At 40.9% G+C, this 24,028-nt stretch overlaps 1 protein-coding gene across 5 annotated transcripts; it reads right to left on the bottom strand.

The window, feature by feature from the left end:
• Positions 1-611: 611 nt before the first annotated feature.
• Positions 612-22,462, bottom strand: LOC121503504 (serine/threonine-protein kinase WNK4-like). 5 transcript variants are annotated; one of them, XR_005991372.1, is made up of 23 exons: positions 22,173-22,462; positions 20,411-20,934; positions 16,878-17,050; positions 16,409-16,629; positions 16,151-16,308; positions 15,989-16,077; positions 15,122-15,341; positions 14,800-15,027; positions 14,503-14,695; positions 13,135-13,343; positions 11,417-11,490; positions 11,136-11,271; positions 10,904-11,020; positions 9,408-9,563; positions 8,577-8,631; positions 8,244-8,363; positions 7,068-7,666; positions 5,664-5,712; positions 2,658-3,114; positions 2,066-2,271; positions 1,881-1,975; positions 1,207-1,628; positions 612-876 (listed from the first exon to the last, which is right to left on the bottom strand). XR_005991372.1 is itself a non-coding variant. In XM_041777960.1 (22 exons), exons 2-22 carry the CDS (start codon positions 20,849-20,851, stop codon positions 1,626-1,628), a joined length of 3,999 nt encoding a protein of 1,332 aa, XP_041633894.1. In that variant the 5' UTR covers positions 20,852-20,934; positions 22,173-22,462; the 3' UTR covers positions 612-1,625. The 5 variants fall into 5 exon arrangements, 4 of the variants coding, with proteins under 4 accessions (XP_041633894.1, XP_041633897.1, XP_041633896.1 ...); XM_041777960.1 differs by having other exon boundaries at positions 612-1,628; XM_041777963.1 differs by having other exon boundaries at positions 612-1,628; positions 14,515-14,695.
• Positions 22,463-24,028: the final 1,566 nt, after the last annotated feature.

Here is a 24,028-nt window from a genome sequence, read left to right as displayed (position 1 = left end):
GTTTTTTAGATCATTTGCATAGAGTCAAAACAAAAAGAACGTTTAGCATGGATGAAGGGAAAACCCAAAGCAACTTTTGAATGCAAGGACTAAAGAACTATCCTGGGAACATTTCAGAATAAAAGCATTCTGTGAAAAAGCAGCTAGTCTCAGCATAGAAACAAAGTGATTAAGCTTTTACTTTGAAAAAATAATCAGAAGAGCATTGTACCTGTCATGTCAGCCTAAAATGGACTGACTGCTCTCAGTGTAGACAACTTTCGATGGGGAACTGGCTTCAGACCTCTATGGTGGTCGACCTTGACTTTGGCATGAAAGTGACGTGTTATGCTTTGTTGGGTATTTCCTTAGTTTGTGGTGTGTTATTTTTAGTTTGAACCCCCTCCCCCTTTCCCCCTTAATCTATCCTTAAGGGTTTGGGTATCTTACGCTACCCTCTTTGGGTTTTCCTTAGTTTATGGTGTATTTTTCAATTTTATCCCCCTTTCCCCCTTACCCTGACCTTAATCTTCATGGTCTGGTTTGGGTTCCTAACCCTAACCCCGTTTGGGTTTTCCATAGTTTGTGGTGTGCTTTTTTACCCCCCCCCCCCCCCCCCCCCACCGGCCGCCCCAATAAATTTTCTATTTTTTTTTTTGTTTTTTTCATAAAATTCTGCTGTTGAGAAAAATACCCTCTTACTGTAATCTCTGACAGTGAGTGAAAAATATACTTCATTCAGTATTTCATTCTGGTTCCTGCTTGGGTTATTAAAATACCTCCAGCCCCACAGTCGAGTTCACTCCATTGTAGAGGTCTGCAGCCAGATCTTCTTTCCTTTATGAGCGGATGTTCAGTGGCTTCGGACTGAACTACGTTCATCCTTTCATTCATGTTCTGAAGAATGAACGGATCAGTTAAAAGTTTACCAGAAATATGAGCTCACTCCGTCCTACCCGGACACATTCTGTATATTTTTACTTGTGCCCTAATCGTGAAATTACATTATCATATTTTATACCTGAACCTGAACATTTTTGCAGTTCATCTGTGCCGGGGCAGGACTCTATTGTGATCTGGCCTAAAGGCTCTGCAGCTCATTCAGAGCGTTTAAATTTCTGATTACTGAGTTTCTCAGTCCTTTTAAGTCAAAAGCAACTTTAAAAACATAATAAAATATAACACTTCCATATTTGTGTGCTGCACGGCACTGCAGTGTCACCTCACCACAGGAAGGTTTCTGGTTCAAAGCCCACTTGGACAGTCTTTCTGTTTGGAGTTTGTATGTTCTTCCAGTGGCTTCTCTTTGTACACTCCAGATTCCTCCCAAAGTCCAAAGACATGCTTGTTAGGTAAATTGGTGACTAAATTGCCCATAGAAGTGAGTGCAAGAGTGAATGTCTATCTTTCTCTATGCATCAGCCCCGTGGTTTACTGAAGAGCAGTCCAGGTTGTATCCCACCTCTCGCTCAGTGACAGCTGGGATCAACATCAGAGGTAGAGATGATGGATGGATGGGATTTCACATTTCTGTAGGTAGTAGAATAAAGTGACGCATATGTTCAGGAGGTTTCCTCTTCTTTATCCTTTTTCTTCGTTGATCAACCAACGTTGACCAACTTCAGTCAGAAGCTCCACATTTTCTCTCACTGAAAGTAAAAGTCAGGAGTCAATTTGTGATTTTTGTTTCCCCATTAATTAGACGAAAGCATATGAAATGAAGCTAGCTAACAAAGATAACAAAGGCAGGTGTGTCTAAAATACAGTACATACATAGTCTAAGTGGCACCAGCCATTTGATTATTGGGGGGCTTTGGAGTCCAATCCATTGCTTCTCAAACTAATGCTGAGACCATGTTTGATCAGAATCTGGAGTTGTAAAAATGACCTGTTGATCTCACCATGCATGTGTGCTCAGGGGCAAAGGTCACACCTTTCCCTGCTCTCTCCTGAGATCCACTGCTGCTGCCACTGACCGAGCTCTTCCTCATGATACCTGAGACAAAATTCACATTGTTATTAAAACCTAACCTAATACATTTTTACAGCTGGGATGTGCTGTGCAGGCAGTGTTTTGTCCTCCTACCTGAAGGGGGTGGCACTTCCAGCCTTTGCAGGCTGTTCTTGCGTGAAGGTGGGTAGGTTCCACTCTTGGAGATGCGTCGTTGACGGTGGTTCAGCATTGCGGCTGGAGGGACGATGCCAGGGGGAGGTACTTTACCCATCCTGACATACAGCTCCTCGATCTCTCGCTTCTGATTGACCTGAAGGCTGTTCACCTCTGCCAGGTGTCTGGGATAAGAGAGGGAAGATTAGAACATGGTTCATGGGAAGCCTTTTCATAGAGAGTCAGTATCAAGGGGAACGCCAAGGAAATACCACATCAAACTCACACAAAAAGGGAAATATAATTCTTAAAATAATATTTCAGATTATTATTTTTATATGAAAAATGTAAGCTTCTCAGGTCAGAATTGGAGCTGTAAACCTGTCGATGCTGGAATTGCTATGTTAGTATGGGTGTAATTAGGGATTCTGGGCTTTTGCAACAAGCCTCGTGTGGACACTAGAGGAACTGCAGCACTTTTTAGCTTACATTTACTGATTTCTAAGCACTGGAGGTTGCTTTATTGACTGAAACACATTCATTGAAAGGATCTCAGCTCTCAACCAATCACCTTTCACGTAGCTCTTGGAGTTCCACCCACATGTCCTCATTCTCGCTCTCTGATTCGTCAGAGCTGTTGTAGGATGCAGAGCGATTCCACGACTGACCGCTCATCCCCGGGCTGCCAGCCGTCCCCTCCCATGAGCTAACACTTAGCCTCCGCCCCCCTCTCCTCCTCTTCTCCTCTTCCTCCCTCTCCCTCCTGCTTCTCTCCTCCTCTCCCTGCTCCGCAGGGCTATGATGGTACCACAAAGGTGGGGCAAATGTCACTGTGTTCATGCTGCTTCCTGATTCACTCTCTGTGCTGCTCTCTGAGCTTTCTGATTGGTCCGGTATTGAGGGGGGTGGAGAGTGTGCGGTGGGTGTGGCTTGGCTAAGAGGCCGAGGCTCCTGATGGCGGACAGTAGGGATGTCTTTGGAGGGTGCCACCTGAAAACGGCCAACGGTGAAGATTGGAGGTTTTCTCACTGAAAGATCAAAACAGAAAAGAAGTCAAAGCCTCACCAGCTGAGAAGGAAGAGATGTTGTTTATCCTGAAGGTGGTGCTGCGTGGAAAATCAAAGAAATAATCTGAAGGGTTACCACTGTGATTAATTGTGGTTTCTCAATGAGATGGCAGCTCTACTTCTTGTGTTACCTCACATGCCAGATTGACTGTTTGATTTCCATTGCATGGATTTATCTAGGAACCCTCCTCTACAAAGTGTTTGGGAAGGGTTGGACTTTTCAGAAAATTCTTGGAAGGTGATTTGACAAACGTTCTGCCTGTCACATTAATTCCCGGCCAATCAGAGCAACAAGACAAATGAGGTTGCATGCGTGTGCTTCTCTGGTAGTAACTTGAGCTGACAGGCTAATACTGCTGTAGTTTCTGAATGGTTGAGCCTCTTGGTGAATAAAATTCATGCCATAGCCGATCTTCTCTGCTAGGACAAGTTTTTAGTGTCGCTCTGAACTTTGTTTTAATAAGAAATGTGATGCAGTTCTGACTAAACAGCCGCTACACTAAAGCTATATACAAGCTAATAGCATCCAAAGCATTGGATACACCGGCAACTCAACCTCCATCATAAAAAGTTTTCAGTGTGGCTTTTGCTCCTGTTTTAATATGGTTCAATGAGGTTATGTGGTCCAGTGGCTGCTGTGGCTACATCAGAGCTAATCACTCCACTAGTAGCCATTGTATTTATCTACTTGCACCACAACTAACCCCAGGACACAGATTTGGCTGGGCCCCTGACAGACCTAGATAATAGGCTGTCCCCAGTTGGGATTTATTGACGATATCAAAGTGTGTTGACTTAGCAGCATTGGTGCAAGCCATCTGGGCTAACATTTAAATACCTTTAAATACCTTTTCAGCCCATTTTTGCTACTTTCAGTAGCCACTTTTCATCAATTTTGCACACTATTTACCCAGTTTGCCCCCATTTATACATTTTTGCCACAATAAACCTTTTATCAACACTTTTTCAGTCTATTTTGCTACTTTTCATTAATCTTGTGCCTATTTGAACATTTTTTGCCACTTTTAACCCTTTTTTAACCTTTTTTTCTACCCATTTTCACCAATTTTCATCAATTTTGTGCACTTTTCAACAAAGTTGCCCCATTCACAAATTTTTGACACTTTTCAACCAATTTTCACCACTTTTCTGCCACTTTTGACCCATATTTGCCTCTGCTAATACATTGGTGCCACTTTTAACATATTTTTTGCCTGTTAACCCTTATTCCATTTTAACCAATTTCTGCCTATTTAAACCCAGTTTTGCACTCTTTAATCCTGTTTCAACCATTCTGCCTAATTCAAGCCATTATGCACTTTCTGAACCCTTTCCACCACTTGTTTTTCTGACCATGTTGCCTCTGTTAACCCATTTCCACCATTTCTTACGGCCATTTTGCCAATCTTAACTGCACTTTCACTTTTTTTTACATTTGGTTTGCCACCTCTAAGCCATTTTCACCATTTTTCTGCCTGTTTTAAGCAATTTTTTTTGCAACTTTCTGCCAATTTTTCTGTTAACCCATTTTTGCCACTTTAAACACTAATTATTCTGTTCCAAGGAAAGGGCTATTTTATGCTTTCAAAAACCAAATATGGTTATCACAGCTTAACTCTAGAATGGACTATCATTTTCCTGAGCTCCATGAGCCCCCACTTGGCTGGTCCCCAGAAAGTTCTCCACTTTATCTGCCTCTGTAGGTGAGTTTGACTAACTCCCTCCCCTCTGTAGCTCTCACAAACTTATAGCGAAGCAAGTCAGAAGAGTGAAAACATCTTTTCTGTCTGTTGGCTTTGAATTTGAATAAATCCCGCCCATAGCTACCGCCTTGCTCTCCTCAAATGATGTTAAATGGTCCAAACAGTTTTCCGTTTGCCATAAACGCTGGGGGTCAGAGCTTTGCAAGATGGATTTGCCTGATACAGACAGTCTAGAGTCCTTCTAATGTGGTGCATAACAAAAAATACCATAAAGAGATGAAGTTGCACCTATCTTTTGCAGTGTGTCCATATTTGCCTCCTCCCTTATAATAAGCAGAGTAACACAGATCTAAACAGGGTTCTGGCCAGGGTTGTGTATGGTCTAGGTTTTTTCTGCTGCCCAATCAGTACTTTTTAAAAGGTGCCAGTGCCTAACCCGTGCCTGATTCCACACCTTTAGGAGAACAAAAAGCATTTTTAAAATCGGCAGTGGAATAAAAGTTGTCTCAGTTCCATAAATAATTCAGAAATAACATGCCAATGGAGCATATAAGTAAAGGAAACAGATGTAAAAATAAAACGCATTTCATGCCTTCCTATGGAGTTACAGGAATTATGTTGGGGTGGTCAGGTACTGAAATGAAGCATCGACATCTGTCTAGTAATTCAGTACCATAGGTATCAGATGTGCCAGTATCAGATTTCGATACTCATCCCTAGTTCTGACTGTATTGTCTTTAGTCATCATCCTCTTCTTGCAAGTGTTCACTCTCAACTTAACAATACCTCTTTGAAAGTTTGTCTTACCCTCCTCTATGGGTGACAGTCTGGGGGACAAAGAAACTGGGGCAGACACCTATGGGAAAAGAAAAGAAATCATGTTTTAGAGCTGTTCTAGCTGATATTCACCAGAAAACTTAGATGAATGAAACTGTTCATGTTGTCCGACACACTGTTTTACCCATATTCAACATCTCTCCTTAGTTTTTTGGAGTTGTGAAAGCAGAAAATTGAAATTCAACCCTAAATTTTTCACCTGGCGGTCAGATTTACAGATCCTGTAAGCACACCTGCTAAAAGCTTGACAGGCCTCCCATGCATGGTTGCACTGGCTAGCACAGGATTGGACAGTGGCTGTTTTAGGCAGGGGCTTTGCAAAGGGTCAGTTCGACAGAGCCCTCATTTCCCCATAGGATAAAATAAAATGACAACATCAGGTACCGGAAATGAATGTTTGACAAGTAGACATGGCATTCCTGAATGTAGACGTCAAGGGTCAACCACTCCTTTCTGAGGTGACTTGAATCCTACTACTATAATTGGCGGCATGTCTGTCTGTGTTGATTTGCACGCCACATCGTTGCTCCAATTGTTTTTGATACCTCTCAGAAGACTTCCTGGGTGTACTGGTTCAAAATGATGCCATAAAAAAATCATAATTCAGGAACTTCCCCTGTGCTATGAAATGATTGTGAAATGTTATTGCATCTTAGTGCCAACAGAGGGCAACAGAGTAATAGGCAAAGTGTGGGTGGTTATGTGGCAAAACTGAGAAAGCTGGCGCAGGACTGTAACTTTGGTAATTTGTTGGCAATGATGCTGCAAGATTGTTTGATCTGTGCTATAAATGAAGACAGGATACAGTAAAGGCTGCTGTTGGAGGACGGACTGACTTTTGAAAAAGCCCTCGAGTTCGCATAAGCAATGGAGGTGCCAAACAGAGACACTGAGGATTTACATGGCTCAAGAAAGAAACTGGTAAATGGAACAGAGCTGAGGGGTCGGGGTTGGTGAACAAGGTCAGTGACACATGACTGAAGCCCCAATCTGGACTTTAGAAAACGCTACAGATGCGGTGGAGAAAGCCACCTGGCCAAAGACTGCAGGTTTGCCAATAAAAAAAAGGTCACTACTGTGGAACAGTGGGACACACAAAAATGGGGAGGAAGAAGTATGAAAAGAGAGCTAATTTTATACCTAGCATACCAATGCATTTATACCTAGCTCCTGCTGTTTCCTCGACACAAATCGATATCCTCCGAAAATCTAGGGAGGTCATGTAATATAGTAAATGGATGCCTCCAATAAGTCAAGAGAAACTAAGCCATTCTACTATCTGGTTCTTGTTGGAGGCTAAGACTCTTATGTGAAAGGACAGACTCTCGAACGCTTTATCTGACAAGTCTTTTTAAAATTTCAACCTTGGCTTACCTGTTCTTGATGCTCCAATATTGGTCGATGTATGTCTGGAGTCCAGCCAGCTTGTGCCCCCCTCTGGATGTTGGTGGAGCCTGTTTCAGGGGTGGGTGGAGTGTAGGGTGCCTGGGATGGGTAGGGAGCAGAGAAAGGGACAGGACTTGGGGACTGAAGCTTTGAACCCAGCATTGGGGACATGGGGGGAGTGAGGACAGCTGGGGGTGACATAGGATGAGGGTTGGGGCTAAACCCTTGGTTTGGGGTCCCAGGTGGAGGGATGAAGGACTGTGCCATGCTCATGGCAAGAGAGAGCACATTGGCCAGAGAGAAGACAGGTTGATCAGGAGGGGGCCACTTAGGAGAAACAGGAGGAGGTGGTGGCGGTGGCGGTGGAGGTGGAGGAGCTGAGGGGGCAGTTGGGGTTGTAAAGAGGGAAGGGTTACTTTGGACTCGGGGGGGACTAGGGGAGGAGCTCTGGGCTGAGAGGGGGTAAGGGGGGTAAGGGGGAGCTGGGAGTTGGTACGAGGGAAGAGTAGGAAGAGGTGAGGACCGAGGCAGGACAGGGTCTGGATGGGGGTAACGGGCAGGGTATGGAGGAGGCTGATAGGAGGAAGCTAGAGAGAGAGAGAGAGAGGGGGGACTTGTGAAAAAAGTTTCATGTGTCAGCATTTGAAAATGAAAAATAGAAATACCATCCTTACATATTTAAAATATTCTGTTTCAACATCATCAAAATCACATGATTGTAAGATTAATTATTCTCCTTGTGCATATTTATTTTTTATCCACTTGTATACATAAATACTCTCACATGTCTCTGTATGTTTTCTTATCGGTAGCAACGTTGATCTTGTATCTTTTTTTTCTAACCAAGAAAAGATGAAAATTATCTGAAATATTGGAGCTTAAACAGAATTTTGTGTTATTTTTATTTTAAACAAGGTTAAATAGAAACAATAGAGGCTCCAGAATGATTCCTGGAGGGACGCCACAAAATCAAGCCCAGAATGTTTGGAGAATTTACCGACATCTTAAAAGTGACTAAAACTTAAAGACACTTCATCTAAAGACTTAGACTAAAATTAAAAATAGTTGCCAAAATGAACACTGCAGCAAACAAAATATGAGATTATAATTCAACAATAAAAATCTGACTCTGCTTGTTGATGCATTAACAGATTGTTTTTGTACCTGATGAAGTGTGGAAGGACTGTGATCTCTGTGCTCTGACAGTGGGTGAGCCCTCAGAGTTGGTGTAGGCATTTTCAGACTTCAAGGGAGATGGGTTAATGTCTGCAGTATCTGAAAGATCTGAAAGAAGATAATTGATCAGCCAGACAACCTGAGGTGTGTGTGGATGAATATTCATGTATGGGAAGTAAACAGAAAAATGCAGCTTCATCTAAAGTGACTTTTAGGAGTCTAGTGATTATCCCTTTTTGATAGTAGCAACTATCCAAGCAACTATTTTGTAAGCCCTTTTAATACTTCATCATAATGCAGCCCCCCCCCCCCCCCCCTTACCAGGAAGTGAAGATGTAGATGGACTTCTGGCGTGGCCTTTGGTTGCTACCACTGGCTGAAAGAGAAAAGTAAAAATATTGTAAAAATAGGGGACGTCTGTTCACGTTACTGTAAAGTTAAATAAAGTTTTACTTGATTTTGGAAAAATTTAACACACTTTCTAAATTTTGAAACCAGCAATGCATTGCAAAAAGTTGGTACTGAGTCTAGAAGAGACTGGGAAATGTATGGAATGCTGAGAAAACACCTGGAACACTCAACAGGTAAGTAAGTTCATTGGTAACAGGTGATAGAACCTCACCTGGCACGCCAGATTGAGTAATCAAAGGTTTGTATTTCAGTCAACTGGAGATGTGTATATTTTCAGCTGGTTTTCTTGTACTTCCATGCCCCGACCACTAGATGGCATCCCAGTCAAGTTTCTCCAATCTTGTAGAAATATTTTTTCTATCTTTGCAGTTTGGTTACAATCAAGATTAAAGTGGCCATGATGAAATAGTTTAAACCAGAGCCCTGAGGTGAAATTACTTACACATAACTTTGTTAACAATAATAAAGCTCCTTTCACATTGCAGGAGTAGAAAATATTTAAAAAATAGAGCGAATAATTTTCACTTGTTTCAAAGCAACATCCAGAAGAAAAATGTTACCTTCTTACTCTGGCATTCATGCACTTACTTTGTAAGCCATACAAGGCTGCTATAATTTCTACAACCACTAGATGTCACTGTGCCTGCTGTGCCAAAGGATGTTTATGTTCATCAGGCTACAAAAACATTTGAAGATTCAAGAGGAAAACTTTGCTTAGCACACACAAACACTCAAACTTACCGTGTTCTCTGGCAGCGTGGAGGCCGTCTGCTGGGATGACTTGTCACTGTCTGCGAGCTGCTGTTGATTTATCATAGACTCCGCCCTGTTTATGATGTCATACATTCTGAAGATAAATCCCTGTCGCTCTGATGGAAGAATGAAGTCTCTGTGGATCTGAGGACGAAAATGTGAGGATAATTCTGAAAATATGATTCAAAATGAATGTGAATACGTATAGCTAAGCAATCTACAGTTTCTTCTGACCAAAATAAGATGGAAATTATCTGAAATAAGTCTAAGTCTTTCTCTAGACCAGTGGTTCTAAACTGGTTGGGTCACAGGACCCAGCATCAACTTCTCAAGGAGAATTGTGACCCAAATTTTGGAGATTTATCATCAATCAGATGTATTTAATAAAAGAATAATAGGGCTTGGGCCTGACAGTACAAAATATGTAACAAAACAATGAAATAGGACAAAACATGCAGGTTATGTATAGTCTCATAGACGATTTGGGACATTTTTTTTCAGGGCACACATCTATAGAACCACTGCTATAGACCATACACCACTAACTGCCACTCTCACAGACCATCTATCTGAGATGGCATCTGTGTTAGAATGGAAATACATGCAAAAACTTTTGAAATATTATTAGATTAAATTTTCATTTAGGTTTAGGGTATGGGTTTAGGTAACGGGTAGGATACCAAAAGTTCAAAGTTTAAAAACCTGACCTGGTAACGGACGGTATGTATGTAAGAAACAGCTGATCGCGTTTTTCATTATGGTTGTTAAACAACTGACAGACAGATAGGTAAAATAATGACTTTCAATAGCCATTTTCACAGTCTGATCATGTGTAATCTGTGTTAACAGGCAGGCTGTACCAGGGAAACGACAGCTCAGGTTTACTATCAGGCTTGGTTTTTACAGTGTGTGACTCCGGTCAGAACTCGGACAGAAGTGACCCATCGAGACAAAACATGAAACATTGCTCTTGCACAGCAGAGTAACTTAAGATATGATTACATTTTAAGTGAATGTGGAGTTAGCGTGTGTTAAGGTTGGCCATATGCTAACTAAATCATGCAGTCTCAGTCTTCCACACTGTTTCATTCATATCTTGAAGTGCCTCCTCTTGTTTTTTGGCTTTGTGAAAGTTTAAAATTCAACACATTACTGTAAAGATTTGGAGGCCCCTTAAGCTCACCGGGTCTGCTAAGAGCTTATCAGGCCTCCATGCATAGTCACATTTGCTAACCTAGCATTGGATGGTGGCGGTTTTAGGGTGGGGCTTAGCGAAGGCTCAATTACATGGCTAAAATGACAAAAAGAAATAACTTTTGCTACAATCCCTTTTCCAGACTGTTTTGGTGGCATCATAACACGTAGATATTCTGTCATTGATGCAAGAAGGAACCAGTTTCCAGTCTGTACCTCTGAATATGATGGTCACACTTAAATATGTCAAATTAGACCGATTAATGCTGTGATTGGTCATCAGCACTCACCATCACAGAGGCAATGTCCTCCGGATTGTCCCCATCCAGGTCAAACTTGAACGTCACCATTTTGCTGTCATGAGTTTGCAGCTGACACTCGACCACACGGTCCTGCAGCTCTGACACCTAAATAAGCACACACACATTTACACACACAAGGGTAATGCAAAGAAATGTGTACATATAGACAAATATACACATAATGTATAGATGTTATGGCAACTTTAGCTCAGGTCCTCACCCCTGTTATTTTGAGTCGAGCCCTCGCTCTCTTCTTAAACTGTTTTGCAGCTTCCTGGTCGGTCAGCTCCTTGGTGCTCTTGTCTGATTGGCCATCATTGCAGTCACTCAAACCTGAAGTTACATCAGAGGCGTAGCTGCAGAAAGACATAAGAAACAAGGTGAGCACAGCACAACACAATTAAGTGAAACCTGGCACCCTTTAGTGAGGGTTGAGTTTCAGAGTGATGTAGTTTTATTTCGTTTATGAAGTAGGATATATGTATTAGTCTTGTGTGTTACCTGTCAACAGGTGAGGAAAAGCCAGAGACTGAGTCATGATGTAGATGCTCAAGATTTTGGTGCACAGCGATGCTCTGGAGAGACAGGACAACACAGTGTGGATTCAGTGAGGTGGAGAAAATACCCTTTAAGTCCTCTAGAGGGAGACAAAGATGCAGCTTCACAAAAAGATACATTTCCATAAAAGCAGAAAAGTGACCATGGTGAAGGTTAAAGGAGGCTTTCAGCTTTTTATGCTTAAAGTCTGATAACATAACAGTAAGGACCTGGGTACATGTTTGAGCTCAAGCTACAATATGTAGAATTTTTGCATTAAAATGTCAAGATTGATAAAAAAAAAAAAAAAATGACCGCTAATATATTTACCAATACATAATACAGCACAAACTGCCCCTGGAAGCTGCCCTTCTGTTGCTGTATCTCATTCACATTCTTTCTGCTGCTCACTTTGCTGACAAAAAATATTCTCTACTATTAATTGTGAGTTAAATTGCCAAAGCTCACCTGCATAATGTGACCCTTTAACATTGTGGCGCCACTCTGCATTTCCATGTGAAGCAGAGGCCAGGTGTGCTGACCACCTCTGTGGCTCACTTCTTGGTTTGAATCAAAGACTCTGTTCAACTTTAACTGAACTCCATAAGATGTGTTTATTTAACAGTAAGCTGATTTTTTGCTTGCATGGATGAATCTGTTAATGAGGGTGAAAAGCTGTTAAAAGTGCACTTCCTATGGCCTTCTATACACTGTCTCTTTTCTCTTTTCAGCTGTCCTATCAAAATAAAGATAAATATGCCCAAAAAATAATCTTAAAAAATGCGCTTCCTGGTCGATGCTGCAAGTGATCCCAGAATGCTTTGCAAATAGCTGACAGCATAACACCAGAAGGCCACTGTTTTCACCTACAAAAAAAATAAAATTCATCTGTGACACAAAAATGTTGGTTTTTGAGTGATTTATGGAGAGTGTCTTTATTTATCAGGGTCCAAAAATCAAAACCTTGTTCATTTTGGTTCATTTTGGGTCATTGAAGCCACCAGACTTCAATGACCCAAACACTGATGTTACCTCAGCAAAAAACAATGTTTACTCTTCTGCCGAGACTTCTTATTTCCAATCTCCACATCCTCCACCGTGCCGCAATCCGACGCACATTGGTTTTGCTCTGACTGAAGGTAAGCGACCTTGCACACTGAAAGTGAGTCTGGAGCGCTACACAGCGCCCTGTAGCCCTGAGCAGCTAGAGACGAGAGGGCTCATGTTAACTACGGGTTCATGCCAGGATAGTATGTCAACAGTGGATTATTTTGCCTTGCTGGGGTTGATTTTTCATTCATTTTAACATGATTCCTTGGTTTTATTGCATCCACCATGGATGAGTACATTATGATGGATGAGATGTAATGTTGATGAAGTGATCATTTACTATCAAGAATCCATGCATTGTGTTGTACTTTGAAGCTGAACAGATGTTTTTTGCATTTTTCTGGCTGTTTGGATCAGTCTGCTCTATGTTTGGCAGCGTCTGGCGCTAAAAATAGACCTGCCTTATATCTCCAGCAGAGCAAAGTTGCACTTGAGATTGGCTCTGCAGCGCACTTTGTGAGCGGATCATGACGCAGGCGGAGGATATGGAAATTGGCACTTAGTGTATGCACCTTGAGCTAAAGAAAGTAACCCTACCTACTCCTTCCACCTTAACAGCACCCCTTACTCACCCTGGGGAAACGAAGAACTGGGAGGGGTGGAGGTTTGGAATGACCCCGACTGTTGGAGAAAGGAGTCTTGTGCCAAGGGGGTTCCTGAGCCACAGGGGCAGGGTTTGGGATGGGAGGAGTCGGGGCAGGGTTGGCGAGAAGAGCAGACCCCGCCTCAGCCTTCTTCAATACACTGGGGGGACTGAACGCTCTTTCTATTTCACAGTCCGCTGAAATGGCAACCAAGAGAGAAAACATAAGAAATAAATTTAGATAGATATTAAGAATATATAGTGCATTCAAAAGTATTCAGTCCTCTTCACTTTTTTCAATTGTTATTACAGCTGACAATGAACATCAGAGTAAAAACCAAGACATGAGGTCAAAGGAGCTCAGATACAGGATTGTTGACAGGCACAAATCTGGGAAAGGCCACAATTCTTTGTTGCACTCAAGGTTTTAAAGAGCACAGTGGCCTCAAATGGAAAAAACCAGGACTCTTCCAAGAGCTCAGCCAAACTGAGCAATCGGAGGAAAAGGGCCTTAGTAAGAGAGGTGACCAAAAACCTTATGGTCACTGACTGAGCGCCAGGGATTCTGTGTGGAGATGGGACATAGTTCCAAAAGGACAACCATCACTGCTGTACTCAACTGATCTAGGCTTATGGCAGAGTGGCTGGAGAGAAGCCTCTCCTCAGTGTAGAACAGTCCACTTGGAGTTTGTAAAAAAAAAGTACCTGAAGGACTCTCAGACTGTGAAAACAAGATTCTCTGGTCCGATGAAACCAGGATTGAACCGTTTGGCCTGGATTCTAAACGTTATGTCTGGAGGAAACCAGGCATTGCTCATCACCTGTCCAGTATCATCCCAACAGTGAAGCATGGTGGTGGCAGCACCATGCTGCGGGGGCATTTTTCAGCAGCAGGGACTGGGAGACTGGTCAGGGTTGAGAGAAGCTGAATGGAGCAAAGTACAGAACCTGTTCAGACTGGACCAAAGGTTCACCTTCAACATGCCAGTGGCCCTAAAGACAAAGCAAAGGCAACACAGGAGTGGCTTAGAGACTCTGTGAATGTCCTAGCCATGAGGAACCCCATGGAACATCTCTGGAGAGACCTGAAAATGACAGTCCCCATCCAGCCTGACTGAGCTGGGGGGAGGTTTGAAAAGATGAATGGCAGGTGTGCAAAGCTTGCTGTGTCATATGCAAAAAGACTTGATTATTATGTTTCTGCCTTTAAAATAAATGTTCCCAAATATTTTAACTTAGTCATGATGGTGCACTGAGTGGAGCTGTAACAACACAACTGAAAAAAGAGAAGTGTGTCTAAATACTTTCTAAATGTACTGTAGTTTATAATTGCTGAATCATACAAAAATCAGCAAACCAATGTCCGTACATGTAGCAGAGGACTGCACAGAGTTCCTGGAGTTTTTGTCATCTTCTTCATCTCTGTCCGTCTTGCTGGAGATGCTGCTTATCCCAGAATCCATTGGGCTGCTGCTCGATGATGCAGTTGTCAACGAAGAGGGGTTCTGTTTCCATGCAGGGACCGTGTCTGGCTTAGTGGGTAAGTCCTGCTGGATCAAGAAGATTTCGTCCCAACAAAGCAAAATTTCTGAAATAACTATGTCAAGATGATATTAATTTATTAGTACCAATAAACAGTTGAGAATATCCTCACCTTATTGATCGCGTTCCCAGTTGCAACTGCCGCTTTCTGATTGGACAGCTCTGGTTGTTGAGGGTTGGGGTCAGAATCCTCCCCGATTACAGTCTCCTTCTGGCGGTTCAAAGCTTCCTCTTGTTGCAGGCGTATTTTTTCCCGCTGACGTTTTATGGCCGTCACCCTGTGCCTGATCACCTTTGCGACCAGCTTGTAGTCAGCCTCACAAAGAAACCCAAGCACCACCTGGGAGACAAGGAGAGAAGAGAGGGGGGACAGGTGAGTTGGCCCTCAAGATGATGTTAGCATGTTGGTGTCATGACAGTAGCATTTTAGTTACCATGTCCTGGGCCACCTCCTCGGGGACGTCTTTATAGAGCTCGAACAAGAACTCAATGGCGTTGTTGTCTTTGTATTTGCCATGCAGCTTCTTGTTGGGGTCCATCCTCAGCCAGAGCTTTAGCGCCTCTTTTTTTCCATCATCTTCTTCGGCCAGATCCACGTGGACCCCTAGTTCCTCTTGGAAGAACCGATGATCCAGCAGGTCCTGGATTGTGAATCTGCGTGATGAAACAGTGATTAAAAATGCAGCTCAGACAAACAAATTCATGCTTTTCCAGTGGGGTCCTGTAGCTTTAAACTGAGAAGGTAAAGGATGGCACAATTAAAGTCCCTGTAAAGTGATAAAAAAAAAAAAAAACATCTGCGTTTTAGAGCTGTTGTATGACAGGCTGCTGTGTTATGAACCACCAGGTCAAATTTCAGTCATGATAAACATCTTTAAATTTACCAAATTAAGCTTTAAAATCATGAAAATTAGGCAGTAAAATCTGCTCTAAGAAGTTGTAGGTGTGTCGGTTGAATGATCTGAAGCCACACTCACTCAAATTTCAAACAATGCTTCAGATCAAAATACAGATGCCTGGGGGGCAGAAGTTGGGGATTAAATTTACTGTTTTCTGGCACAAATTTCTCCGTTATCTTTCCGAGTCTCTGGAGCCAAGTATTTCTTGCTCCACGGGAGGAAGGTGGAATACCCAGAGGAATCCTGCAAATGCAGACTGTCTGACCATTTGTCAAACCAGAAACTTTCTTACTGTAAGGTGGCAGTGCATCGCTGTGCATTCCCAGAAATTATTTACACCATATGCAATGTAAAAAAAAGAGGCATCAAGTATAAACACTCCGCTGTGATTTATCAAGTTACCTCTCACTGCTCTTGGTGCGAATGCAGCCTTCGATGATTTCCGTCAACTCGGGGACTTTGACTTTGGAGAAACTGTCAGGTTTGATTCCCTGAGAGAGAAACACAGTCAAACACAAGGATAAAGACAGGAAGTGGTCAGCACTCAGGTGAGTGGAGCCTTACACTGGTCACTTTGCGGTAGATCTGGGCGGCGTTCTGACATTCAGAGTACGGATATTCAGATGTCGCCATCTCCAGGATGCACATGCCGAAGGCGTAAACGTCTACAGCCTCGTCATACTTCTCCTCATACATCTCTGGAGCCATAAACTCTGGGGTCCCTAAATACACCACCAGACCCAATATGAAGTCAGCAACAAGAGCGACACAGATTTCTGGACTTCACGAACAATTTCAACCCTGCCCACACTCTGTTCTTACCGATGACACTCTTTGCGAATGAGGCATTCTTGAGTGTGGCAAGGCCCAAGTCTCCAATCTTTACAGAAGCAGAGGGACCAGTGATGAAGACGTTGTCACACTTCAGGTCTCGGTGTAGGATGGGGGGGCTTCGTGTGTGCAGGAAATGCAGCCCCTTCAGGATCTGAAAGCTCCACCGCTGCAGCAGCTTCAGCTTCATTTGGCGGAACCTGCGCAGGTACCTGCAGGAACACAGGCCTGGTCAGACAGGTGAGCTCTAGTACATGAATGCCTGTCTTCAACTTTCCCTGAAGCGTTTTGTCTCTTCTGTGTAAAAGGTAAAAATTGCTCTCTTACATTTGGGAGAAAAGAACAGGAACTAGGATGGATCCCTGAGGAACATGTTATCAGGAAGGTGATCAATAAAGGAGTCAAACTGACCTTGATCAAGTTGGGAAGATTTGTTTGCATTTATTTATTGTGAACTCACGTCTTGAGGGTCCCGGACGTCATGAGCTCCGTGACCAGGATCGTGCATTTATGACCCTTAAGTGTCGCCTTCCAGGAGTCAAAGAACCGGACAATGTTTGGATGCTGCAAAGCCTTGAGCATCTCCACCTCCTCTGTGAACCTCTGACGCTCTGCCTTGTTCAGACGATGAGTCTAGAGAGTTGAAGATCAACAACGATCAATGAGAGACTGTACTGATATGAAAGGAGCATGTCCCAGAAACACTTGCAGCAACTCTGAGCCCTCAGACGACCAGAATCTCCTGACAAGGCAACCGGCTGGAGTCTCAAATTACCAACAAACATGGCGGTAATCAGATAAACATACTTATGTCATGACTCTGTGATTGCAAGGGGTGTGTGTGTGTGTGTGTGTTAATGTTGTGACCAGTCAGCTGCTGGTCACTAACCACAAGTAACAGACCTACCAACAGAATTGGCTGGGCCCTTAAAACCCAGAGAATGGGCCCTTATTTATTAATATCAGTGCATGTATGCTGGATCAGTAGCATTGGTGCGAGCATCCTGTCTAACGGTTACTTTATTTTGGAGAGGTCACCCCCCCCCCCCAGCCAATTTTTGCCACTCCAAACCAGTTTTTGCAACTTTTAACACACATTTTCCTTTTTCATCCCATATTTACTTTTTATTCCTTTTTTGTGCCTCTTTTAACCATTTTTTGCAACTCTTTTACCACTTTTCACCCCTTATTTCTGCTACTTTCAACCTATTTTCCCACTTATAACCTTTTTTTGCAGCTTTTAACTGCTTTTCACCATTTTTTCCTTCCTTTTTTGCCACCTTCAACAGATTTTTTGCAACTTTTTAACTGCTATTCACTGTTATTACTGCCTTTTAGCCATTTTTTTGCTTCGTTAAACCAATTTTGCCACTTTTAACACATTTTATTCTTTCTTAACTCTTATTTTCTGTTTATCCCTTTTTGCCTCCTTTAAAATCTTTCTGTTCCTTTTAACCAAATTTTACCACTCTTTAACCCCTTTTCACTACTTATATCAGCCTATTTTGGCCACTCTCAACCCTTTTTGCCACTTTTACCAGCTTTTCACAATTTTACCTCCTGTTTTTGCCACTTTAGCCAATTATTTTGACACCCTTAGTGGATTTTTTTTCCACTTCTATCAAACTCTGCCACTTTTTAACTGTTCTTTACCATTCTAACCTCCTATTTTTGCCACTTTTAGCCAATTTTTTGCCACGTTAAACCAATTTTTGTCATTCAGTTGATTTTCTCTTAAAGTTTTTCTCAGTTCCTTATTTTTTGTTCTCTTGTATCCTGATGTTTGTGCACATCATGGCTCAGCTATGAAGTCTGACATTACTCTCCATCTGGTTTCGTCACTGTGCCCATCCAAGCTGCAACATTACAATAAAAAGGCAATTCTATTACGAGTGAATGGGTTTACATTTTTAAAATGCTATATTGCTCTACAGCGTAATTAAATAAAACTAGTTTTATGTTGCTTTAATGCAGATTATCCTCACAATGGACCGTGATGTTCCTGACCTCCATGCCCCACAACTGGCTGGACCCCAGAAAGCTTTCCCCCTTATGGGCAGCCTTGAAACTAACAGGTGAAAATTACCTCAGACATTAGGTTACTGAATCCGTAAACACAACTAAGCAGGCCCTGTTTGAGTTTGCTTTAATGGGAATTTATGGTAGAAATGTTATACTGGACAATACTGGTGGAATCTTGTGATCCTTAAAAGGTTCCCTGACCCAAAACAAAAACACAAACTAGTGAGTCCATCCCAGAGAATAACCCTTAACCTCATTAGCTGCGTTTCAGTGTTTGTACAGTATGTGTGTGTGTGTGCTGTTATCAACATCAACCAGCCGCCGAGTGTCAAATCAGATACACAGAACGCCAAACTGCTGAGTCACTAATAACATTTTGTCACATGTACAGGCGTGCACACACTCCTCTCAGTTTGAGCCAAAATATGTGTGTATTAATAAAAATGAAACTGTAACATCTGGAGAGGCTGAATAGCAGAGCATTTAGACTCATAAATAAATAAATAAATAAATAAGGGGCTGCCAAGATTGATCAAGTTAATTGTGATTAATAAATTAATCACATCTACAATTAATGTACTAATTTTTCTTAGTCGTGGTTAATCTCAGCTTTATTGTTCCTTTCAATTCATTTTGGTTAAGCCACCATAGCAGAATAAGGGAATTTTAAAACACGATTAAAAGGGTGCAATTAATTGCAATCAACAACAGAATTTCTGAGATTAAACACAATTAATCTTTATATTTTATATTACTCAGCACCCCAGCTTTTTTGGATTTACTACAATTGCAGCAGAAGTGTTTCAACCTGCAGAGAGCGGTCACTATGCATATTTGCAACACAGTTAACTGAGTCCTTAAGAAGTCCAAAGACCTCATTCACTAATGAGTGGAGACCCTCAGCTGAAGATTTAACACAGATCCATGCTTTCAGAGAAATAAGAGGGCCTGTAATAAAGGTGACACACACCTACAGATCACCAAAGAATGAATGAAATGTCCTCACAGTGTTATGTGCTCATGTGTGTTAAATATTTACTCTATCATGTCATAAATGTTTCAGCAAACACTTCCTCACTCTGAGCCAATCAGAGCTGTCGGCAAGCATCCAATATAACAATAAAATCAGAAACACCCTGTGACCTCAGATAACCCACTCTCATATGCACTTTCATAGACGCCCTGCGTCCTCCTTTTTACTCCTCATTTCATCTAATGTGAGGCTTGTTGTTGCTTTTATTTTGAAAGGTTCTGGGTTCAAGAATCAGTTCTTTCTGTTAACTGTGTCAGGCTCCGGTTAGGTCATCTGGTCTGACTTTTAACCAGCTCTGTCTCCATGAACATGGTGGGCGTTACCATGACGACTGGGCTAACTTTAATGAAAAACACTGTTCTGACATAATGCAGCTCTGCTGTTACTATTAGAAGCAATAATCAATATGTTTGACCTCATGATGGCGCTGTAGGGAGTTTATTTCCGGGTATTATTGATCTTAATAAGCCACTTCTTTCTTATATTTATTTCTCTTCACTAAAAGTACCTTTAAAGGTCACAAATTATGCAAAACACACCTTTTCAGGCTTTTGTAACAAAAATATGTGCCCCTGGCCTGTCCACAATCCCTCTAAGAATTAGAAAAATCCATTCCCTTTCCCCCCTTTTTTCCCCTCATGATGTCATGTGGGGAGTTAGCCCCGCCCCAAGGTTTTGGTTCCTCTGACCCCCATCCTCGGCTCATCTTGAGTCTTAAAATTTGTAAGCGTGTTTTAAGGATTGAAGTTTTGGGTCTAAACTACATATATTCATATTGACTAAAATGAATTTGTGTTGTCAGTGAAAGTCCAATACCGTGCATCTTTAACCAAGATTGCAGGGAAACTTTTGCATTAGTAAAATCAAAAGTTACCAAAAATGTATAGCATAAACTGTGTACTTGTGTCAGTTTGTATTTGCGTCTGTGTTTATGTCACCTGCAGCTCACACCAGGCCACCTCCACCGTGGTCTCTGTGTCCAGTCCTCTGTAAACCGTCTTGAATGATCCCCGTCCGATCTCGATGTTGAACTTGAGGAATCGCCCATCAGGAGACGACGCCACCGCCTTGGTCTCCGCCTCGTCGTGCTCCTCCTCCTCCTTTCGCTGCCATGGTAACGACACCCTCTTCGGGCCAGTAAGCGAGGCCGTTACCTCCTCGCCTGAGTCAGAGCTCAAGTCCTGATTGGATGGGAAGCTGGCGGCTGCATCCAATCGGTCGGTGGGGTCATCCCTTGAAGATGTCACGTTCATGGGAGGAAGTAGAGGAAGAACAGATCGTTCCTCCTCATCTTCCCCGTCCTCCTCTTCTTCATCTCCTTCCATTCCTTCTTCGTCTTCCTGCCTTTTCTCACTTTGGTCACCAGTGTTTGGCAGCATCCTGCTCAGTTTCTGCTCTTCCTCCGTCTTTCTGTGTTGCAGGTTTGACTCCCTTGACGATGTCAGTGAAACGGAAGATGCTGCTGGAAAGCCACCAGAACAACATTATCTGAGAGGAGTTGCTTTTTTCACTTATATTTGTTCATTTTTTAACATATTTTTTATGCTTAAGTTCCCCAACTATCCAAACACCTTGAGTGTCCACTATATAATTGCCTAATGTGAAGCAAATAGCCACCTGTACTTTAGAGAGCTTATTGAGTAACTAGTTACAAATTCATTCAAAGTTACAATAATAGGACGTTTTTGGTGACATGTGATGACATGGCAGATTTATAAATAATCATAATAATGAGGAGGAATGCACTGACTGGCTCATCTGGACTGGACATGAATCTGACTATTTTTGTTGTTTTTCTACTTCCCATCAGTATCTGTTAAGTGTTTTGCCAACCATGTAGGAATGGGCAATTATTCGCAAATGAGATTAAATCGCAATATGGCCTGCTGCAATTTTCAAATCAGTGTCATAATTCTTTAACCTGAAATTTGTGACAAAATAACAGTTTTTTGCAGCAGAGAAGTAATTAATTTTTTTTTACATATCATGCAATAATTTTAGTGGCATATTTTTAGACTAGTGTACAAAAAAATCTAATTTTCTTTTTATTTTTGTATGTTTTTCTTGTTAAATATGAGAATTACATTAGAATTATCACTCCTTTTAATACAGCAATTCATACATAATTTGAAAATGAGTTGAAATCATGACAATTAGATATTTTTTCAAAATATATTGTGTTGATTATAGTATAGAAGGAATTTTTAGATTATTTATTTATTTATTTTTTTAATACATGAGATGAGGGACTTAAGAAATAATCACATATTAAATCGCAATTGCAATATTGGGTAAAAAAAAAAAAAAAAAAAAAAGCAATTTGATTATTTTCCCAAGTCATTCAGCCCTACAACCAGAGAAGAAATATTCAGAAAAGATTTTTGGTCCCTATTACCCAGTCCTATGATTAAGTTACAAAAAAATAAAATAAAAAAAATTTAACTTTACACAACTACACAACATTGATTTTTTTCAAATTGTGTACATTTTGTGCAGTTATTTTGTTAATTTAGAATATAAACATATATATAATTACACTTTTTATCAACGTTTGTTTGCTGTTGGATAACTTTGAGTTACTTTTATATTATATTACATAATATAATATAGTATAATGTAATATTTAAATTGTTTGATACAGTTTCAGAGACATATAGCTGGTCTGTGTATTACAACACCTTTTGTTTAATGTGTACTCACTGAGTATGCTGCTGCAGCTGCGGGTCTTTAAATCAGGCTGATTCGTCAAACTGGAACCAGTAAATCCAGCATCAGACCCGCAGAGGACTCCTCGGGTCCACGTTCACACTCAGTCCGCTGGAGTCAGCTGATGTCAGTGAAGTTTTCGTGAAGTTTGGAGGCAGGGGAGAACATCTTCAGAGTTTAAAACCCACAAAGAAGAAAGGGTATTCTTCTTCTTCTTCATGTTGTTAATAAACAGGGCCACAGATGGACGTAAAGAGCGAGAGCACGAGCTCTATCAGCAAGCAGCAGACTGCACGGGCTGCAGAATGCCCCGCCCACCTGTCACCTGTCACCTGCTTGATAAAAACAATCCGGAACTACGTCACATTGTCCCCACGTTTGTGGTTAAATAAGTCAATAGATAGACGCTGAAGATCAAAACGGTTTCATGTATTATGCTTGGTAAAAAAGCTGTGCTTATGTCAGCCTCTTTATTTTATTAACTACTGGCATATCCATGAAGCTGAACGTTGGATCATTTTTAATTGAAATAGACTATTTTAAATCTCTTGAGCAAATATCCAACAGAAAATCTCTGTCAAAAATTTTGATTTAAACATAATTATTTTCTAACTAAAGTAGATTCCTTTTGAATTTACTCGTTCATTGTTGGTCTAACATTACTATTTTAATTTAAAATATGTTTGAAATGTCGTTATAAACCAAAGCATTGTTTTTTTCTTTTTAACTAAATACATATTTATATGTTTTGTGAGTCTAATTGTCTGTACTTCTAAGTTTCAATAATAAAATATACTGTTACTACGACTACTGATAATAGTAATAACGAAATTAGTGTTGTTATTATTAACATCATTAGTTCTTTTATCTTGTCAATGTATTTCTCGTTCTGAAGGTCTTACTTCCTTATGTATTCTCTGTATCATCTGAGAATTGCATCTAATATTTTAAGGCACTTTTTATGAATAAAAATATTTTAAGATCAACTTTGTTCAACTTTAACATGTGTTGAAACTCAATTTTTATGTTGTCTGGATTTTAATTTGATGGATATCTGTACGTACTGTATAAGTTGATTGAAAATAGAAAATAAAATATCTTATAATAATAATAATGATAATAATAATAATATCATTATATTGTTGTCACTAGTAATTTGTAAATAGTTAGTTGTGACTTACTATAATTTTGCCACGTTTTAACTTCTTTATGTCTCATTTCTGAGAGTTGTCTTGATTATTTTAAGGAACTTCTTTATGAATGAAATTATTTTATGATCAACTCAGAATCAACTTCCGACGCTCAAAGTTGGATGATGTTTTTGTAATTCTCTACACAAAAACATAAACCCTGTTTTATGTAATTCTGGCTATGTTAAGCTTCTCTGTTTCTTTGTGTGGTCGTCATATATAGGTTAGTTACCTGCTATAGGAATTTTAAGTTGTCTTGATGCTGAAAGCTCCTTCTGAAGAATGGCGCCCTCTTGTGTCAGTACCTGTGTTACTGCCCAGATGGCCATGACTGTGTACGGTATATTGAAAGGTATTGAAGTTTTTCACAGTAATGAAATAGAGTGAATCATTGAGCTATCCTTGAATATAAATGAGATTTTGTGCTTTAAATTTCTAAAATATCGTATTTTTTTCCTTTTATTTTGTATTGTTATGTATTTTCGCCTTGCCATTTAATTATTTCATTTTTATCTATTCTATCATATATTGTGATTAAATGTATAATTGAAAACTACGTTTCCCTCATTACAGCAAACAACCGCTATTCAAAGGTAAGTTCTTCCGGAACGAATCATCTTTTTCGATTATTTCTGTCTTCGCTGTTGTTTCTGTGATCAC

This window comes from Cheilinus undulatus, linkage group 21 (assembly GCF_018320785.1).
Source record: "Cheilinus undulatus linkage group 21, ASM1832078v1, whole genome shotgun sequence".
Lineage (NCBI taxonomy): Eukaryota > Metazoa > Chordata > Actinopteri > Labriformes > Labridae > Cheilinus > Cheilinus undulatus.
This window is presented reverse-complemented; position numbering and strand designations above follow the sequence as displayed.

What these genes read in the sequence shown, in the direction of transcription:
- LOC121503504 (XM_041777960.1), bottom strand. Translation starts at nt 20,851, where the DNA reads ATGCTGCCAAACACTGGTGACCAAAGTGAGAAAAGGCAGGAAGACGAA. An exon ending in CTGGGAACGCGATCAATAAG is followed by an intron (nt 14,696 to 14,799) that starts GTGAGGATATTC and finishes TTCTTGATCCAG; the next exon opens with CAGGACTTACCCACTAAGCC. An exon ending in CCACGCTGCCAGAGAACACG is followed by an intron (nt 8,632 to 9,407) that starts GTAAGTTTGAGT and finishes TTTCTCTTTCAG; the next exon opens with CCAGTGGTAGCAACCAAAGG.